Genomic DNA, 6,226 nt, shown 5'->3' with positions numbered 1-6,226 from the left:
AAGAACAAGTTTTTAAACCTTAAATTTGTAAAAGAGAAAAGTATTTAGAAAAATATAAAAATAGGAAACATTATTTATCTAACACTATAATTCCTTATAATTAATGATTTTTTATTTAGTTTTTTAAATAAAAATAGAAATAAAACACAAGAAGGGTAGTTAGGTGGGTCTCTTTCCTAATCTTTATATATTGTCACCCTTCCTTCACTCCTTTGTGTGTTTCTTCTCTCATCTCACTCTTCTTCTCCACCTTCATTTTCTTCACACAAACCATCAAATTAATCTCCGATGATGCCCCCTCAGCAAGAAAACGCTGTTACACCTGACATTCCGGCCGTCCCCAACCTCCCGGAAAACAGCTCCGTCCACGCCGAACCATCTTCCTCCGCCGCCAATCACATTCACAACAACAATCATTCTCACCAACACCCACAGTCAAATATTCCACCACCAAGATTTTCTGTTCTTCGTCAATCCCTTCGCCCCGTTACCCTCAAAGTACTCATCAATTCTTTTCAAATCAGAAAAAAATTTAAAAATACCATCTTTTCTCACTTAAGCTGCGAAAATGAAGAAAATATTTCCTTAAAATAACTCAAATGGAACGACATAGGAACACTTTATTTCTAAAAACTTTATTTTTCAAAATAAGAGTAACCAATATATTTACGGACAATACAAATAATTTGCAAATTTTCATCTTCTCACAAACAGTGTAGAACATAAATTTGTTGATTTTTATCTGGTCAAACATACTTAGCATGATATTTGATCGGTTGAGAGTGTAACTTTTTTTTACATAGTCAATGTGTATGAATGTGAAACCATATGTGAAAAATGTTTATATGTTAAACCATTGAAGTGATTGAATTGGCATGTAATTAATCAATATATAACGTGTTTTGCTTAGTGGGTTAGTTAATTAATATGCTGATTTAGTTGATCTAACGTTGTAATGTTTTTGCATGTAGTTTGAGGATGTTTCCTACAGCATAACTTTCGGAAGGGAGAAGAATGGTTGTGTATCTTCTCAAAAACCAAAGCACACAAGAACAGTGTTGAATGGTGTGAGTGGAATGGTGGGGCCAGGGGAGGTAATGGCAATGTTGGGTCCCTCAGGGAGTGGCAAGACCACTTTACTCACTGCCCTCGCCGGCCGTCTCGCCGGAAAACTCTCCGGCGCCGTAACGTACAACAACCACCCTTTCTCCAGCTCCATGAGGCGCAACATAGGGTTTGTGTCCCAAGACGATGTCTTGTACCCTCACCTCACTGTGATCGAGACTCTAGGTTACGCCGCCATGTTGAAACTTCCAAAGAGTTTGACAAGGGAAGAGAAAATGGAGCAGGCTGAAATGATTATTGGGGAACTGGGGTTGTCGCAGTGCCGAAACAGCCGCGTTGGTGGCGGCGCCGCCTTTTTTCGGGGGATTTCAGGCGGCGAGCGAAAGCGGGTGAGCATAGGACAGGAGATGTTGGTAAACCCAAGTTTGTTGTTGCTTGATGAGCCGACATCGGGGTTGGACTCCACCACTGCCCAACGCATCGTGGCAATGCTTCATGGTCTTGCCCGAAGTGGTCGGACGGTGGTGACCACCATTCACCAACCTTCGAGCAGGTTGTTTTGGATGTTTGATAAGGTGTTGCTGCTGTCGGAGGGGTGCCCGATTTTCACCGGGCAAGCATCTCAGGCCATGAATTATCTTGACTCCATTGGGTTTGTGCCCACTTTCAGTTTCATCAACCCAGCTGATTTTCTACTTGACCTTGCTAATGGTAAGTCATTTCACCTAAAATTTAAGAATTTCAATTGTTTCATCAACCCAGCTGATTTTCTACTTGACCTTGTTTGTTAAAGTGACATGGAAGCAAGTTTAGAATTTAAAGATTAAGGTTTAGAATTTTAAATGAATTTTTTTTATTATTAATAGATAATATATACATAAAAAGATAATATAAAAAAAACAATGATAATTTGACACTTCTTTACATTTGATAACCTTTATTTGAAAAGTGTAATTTGAAACAATCTAAAAAGTATATCAAAATAATGATAAAATTTTTTTTTGAAACAATCTTTATATTCATCTCCTTCCAACTCACTACTCAAAACTAACTTTTGTTAAAAATCACAACCAGAAATAAACTAAAAAAACAACAATATGTATATAAGAATTTCAAATGGGACGCTGATATGTTAACATTGTCAAAGTTAAAACATTCCTTTCATATTTCAATAAATTAATATTTTATTTTATTTTATTTTTTAATTAAAAATATTATTATATTAATATAAGTGTTTGTAAAATATATATTTTTCATTGATGATTGGTGTTAAAAGAATCTCTTTCCTTTCAAATGTTATACTTTAGATGAAAAATATTCTTTAACACCATATAAAACAAAACACACTCACTTTCTAGATATACTATTCCTATTATATATTTTTTTTATAACAATCTCCCATTCTATTGTTTCTCTCTACCTTTTTGTAATATCAATAGTATTTTTCTTTATTTCTTTCTTTTCAATCATAAGTTAGTTGTTATTCTGTTTTAAGATATTTTATTTTATTTTTCTAGTGTAAGTGTTTATTTTTTGTCTTTATCATTTAGGAAAATGATACTTTATATAAATTTATTCTATAGAACTACGGAGAGAGACTCATGTTGAATAATTTAAATTTAGATTTCATTCATTGAACTAAGGTTCTGTTTAATAAAATTTATTTCTTAGAATTCATATACATTTTTTGCTCCTTATACCTTTTTCGAGCACTTATATTTTTTTGTTTCTAAAAGTAAACCAATTTATTGTGCATGCATTTTAAAGGTTTATAATTGATGATCATTTAGGCACTATGTTAGTGTGAATTTAATGAATAATTAATTAAGCTTAATTTCTTACAATGTAAACAAGATATTAAGTTATGATATTGGAAGAATCTTAGATCATGATTTTCATGAGTTTGGTCATGAAGATACAAAACATGACATGGATTGAACCTCAAGTGAGACATGCAATGACCCCTTTTAATTCTTCACATCCTGTGCTCTGTAGGTGTAGTTGTTGATGTCAAAGAAGATGAACATTTAGATCAGCATGAGGATCAAGCTTCAATCAAACAATTCCTAGTTTCATCGTATAAGAAGAATGTATATCCTCTTCTAAAACAAGAGATTCAACAAAATCACAGAGAACTAGCCTTTTTTGCTTCAAGAACATTTGGAAGTAAGTGAAGTTTTATGGTATAATCTTTGTATTGTATCAATATACCATGACTGAATGAGTAAATTATCTTTAAATGAATGTTTGGTAGGTTCTGAGAACCAATGGACCACTAGCTGGTGGGAACAATTCATGGTTCTGCTTAAGAGAGGTTTGAAAGAGAGGAGACATGAATCTTACTCTAGCCTAAGAATTTTCCAAGTCTTGTCTGTCTCAATCCTCTCAGGACTTCTATGGTGGCATTCTGATCCCTCACAGATACAAGACCAGGTATATATATTCTCTCTTGAACCTGTTCTTATTTTTGTAAGAATTCAAAAATCAATTAATATTAATTAGGAAAAATTTACTAAAAATTGTACTGTTTAGATGTTAAGCATAATAATGGTGAGTTTTAGTCCCTAGACAAGCAAATTTAATGTATTTTACCTCTATTAACTTTAACTTTGAATCATTGTTAAAAAAATTTATAGTGATTGTTAAATTATCAAATAAGGCAAGAATTTTGCAGCAGACTTAATAGGAACATTGTCAACCTGTTAGTAACGGTGTTAAGAGTATTATCCAAAGCTCATTAAATTACTTGTTCAAATACTAAAAATTAGAAGGTGATAACAACATTTTTTTTATCAGGAAAAAAAATAATAAATGTAATCTACTTTAAGGGTAGTACAACCCTCTTTCAAAGCAAAAAGACATATACTTCAAAAAAATCCTGACTGTCTACCCTGCCACAACTAGTTAAAAACAACTTAAAATTTAAAGACCAACCCCGCCACTCTATTAATAACTATTAATTGGGTACATACATACCAGGAGTTCTATGTACCAATCAGAGAATGAGAAACTTGCTGAAGGTACCTTTGATGAGATCAAAGATCAAACTTTAACCTGTGTGAAGGACAAAATTTCATTAGAATAGTCTACCACTCCTCCGTTGAATAAATAATTATTCATATGTCTCCAAATCTCACTTAACAACGCAATCCAAATTACTAACTCATAACAATGTTTATATCCTTGTAACAGGTAGGTCTGCTATTCTTCTTCTCCATCTTCTGGGGTTTTTTCCCTCTCTTCAATGCCATATTTGCTTTTCCTCTTGACCGACCAATGTTGATAAAAGAAAGATCATCAGGAATGTACCATTTATCCTCATACTATGTTGCCAGGACAGTTGGGGACTTACCAATGGAGCTTGTGCTTCCTACAATCTTTGTAACAATATCTTATTGGATGGAAGGTCTCAAGCCTTCCCTAGTTACGTTTGTGTTTACTCTCTTGATCATGCTTTTCAATGTGCTAGTTTCTCAAGGAATAGGCCTTGCACTTGGGGCCATTCTGATTGATGTCAAACAAGCCACAACCTTAGCCTCAGTGACCATGCTGGTGTTTCTTTTAGCTGGGGGTTACTACATTCAAAAAATTCCATTCTTTATATCTTGGTTGAAGTACATCTCTTTCAGTCACTATTGCTATAAGCTTCTTGCAGGAGTGCAATACTCAGTAAATGAAGTCTATGAGTGTGGACATGGCTTACATTGTAAGATCAGAGACTTTCCTGCCATAAAGTGTCTAGGGCTTGATAATTTGTGGAAAGATGTGGTTGTGTTGACTATAATGTTGATTGGATATAGAGTTGTGGCATATCTAGCTCTGAGGAAGGGGCTATATCATTGAGCATAGAGACTTCACTGTAGATCAAGGATTCAGGAAAATAATATTGATTTACATATTGTTTCTTTGTTGTTTATATTGTTGTCTCAGTTGAAGTGCCATAATTCAATTCAAGCCTCAAGGGACTCATTTTAGATCCTTAAGATCAATTGATATGAAATGATGCAACTAAAATTTAGTGAAGTTGTAGTGCAAAGTTTTCATGTAATTTCGATTGTAAAAAATTTAAATCTCTATTATTAATTAATATAAAATGAATTAATTTATATAACTATAGCCCATATTTATCATCAAACTTCTATTGTAATTTTCAATACTACATATTTACATATTTAGATGCATGTGTTTTACTATGAGACTTTCCTTCATATCCAATCTTAGATTTATCATGGGGTCTCCTTGATTTTCTTAGTAAAATATCTAGAGATTTCCCAACTATAACAAATTGGGACATGACTTTCTTTAATGAAGCATTCTCATATAGTAGACCATATATGATCTTTTTATCTTTGTCTACTTTGTGCATTTTTACAATACTTTCATTTTTCAAAAGCATTTTCTTTTTTTAGTATTTTGAATTAGTAGTTAGAGTTTCAAGTCTTTGTTTCATATCCTTGTTCTCTTCACATAACTTTTTATTTTTAGATGGAAGCCCAAGATTTTCATTTAGAATGTCATCAAACAGTTTAGAAATCTTTTTCACTTTCTCAAGCTCTTTGGAAACACTTTAGAAATTCCTTTTTATATTTTTGAAGGCTTTTATGAATTTGGAAGTATTATAAAAAGCCTCATAAGCATGTGATATGAATTGAATTGACACAAGACAAGATACAACACATTAAGGAGGCTTAAGGACAAGTCAATGGAGGACATTGCCTTCCAAATGAAGAGCCAAACTCATAAGAATCGTGAGTGTCATATCCTTACACACAAATATAGGGCGGAAATGGAAAGGAAAGCAAGATCAACAAATGAACACAAGTAAAAACACAATTATGGCATAGAAATAGAAGATATACCAGAATTGAACAAGGAATACATTCTACTGATTGAAATCATTAAAGGAACAAATTGAACCGATTAAAAACAAAGAACAAAGCATAGGAACAAAGCTACCGATTGAAATTTGCTAAAACATGGAAATGAAGATGAAAGGAAGGATAACTTAATTGGATGAAGATTTGAATGAGATGGAGTTGGATAGGAACACGCCACTTGGTGGTGAAAGCTCCAAGATGAGTGTGTGATTGTCGCCACTTGTACCCTCCAAAAGCACACAAGATTAGGAAGGAGATCAAATCTCAGAAAGCTCTCTCTCAAT

The 6,226-nt window shown here is 33.3% G+C and overlaps 1 protein-coding gene across 1 annotated transcript; it reads left to right on the top strand.

Moving 5' to 3' along the window:
* Positions 1–213: 213 nt before the first annotated feature.
* LOC137806218 (ABC transporter G family member 21) lies at positions 214–5,046 on the top strand. Its single transcript, XM_068606213.2, has 5 exons — positions 214–498; positions 972–1,776; positions 3,061–3,231; positions 3,320–3,498; positions 4,258–5,046. The coding sequence occupies exons 1-5, from the start codon at positions 289–291 to the stop codon at positions 4,906–4,908; spliced, it is 2,016 nt and encodes a 671-aa protein (XP_068462314.1). The 5' UTR covers positions 214–288; the 3' UTR covers positions 4,909–5,046.
* Positions 5,047–6,226: the final 1,180 nt, after the last annotated feature.

The sequence above is a fragment of the Phaseolus vulgaris genome, chromosome 3, assembly GCF_051622355.1.
Source record: "Phaseolus vulgaris cultivar YP4 chromosome 3, ASM5162235v1, whole genome shotgun sequence".
NCBI lineage: Eukaryota > Viridiplantae > Streptophyta > Magnoliopsida > Fabales > Fabaceae > Phaseolus > Phaseolus vulgaris.
This window is presented reverse-complemented; position numbering and strand designations above follow the sequence as displayed.

Excerpts from the sequence above, each read along its gene's own strand:
- LOC137806218 (XM_068606213.2), top strand. The coding sequence starts at position 289 with ATGATGCCCCCTCAGCAAGAAAACGCTGTTACACCTGACATTCCGGCC. Across the intron at positions 499-971 it reads TTCGCCCCGTTACCCTCAAA|TTTGAGGATGTTTCCTACAG; the intron begins GTACTCATCAAT and ends TTTTGCATGTAG. Across the intron at positions 3,232-3,319 it reads TGCTTCAAGAACATTTGGAA|GTTCTGAGAACCAATGGACC; the intron begins GTAAGTGAAGTT and ends AATGTTTGGTAG.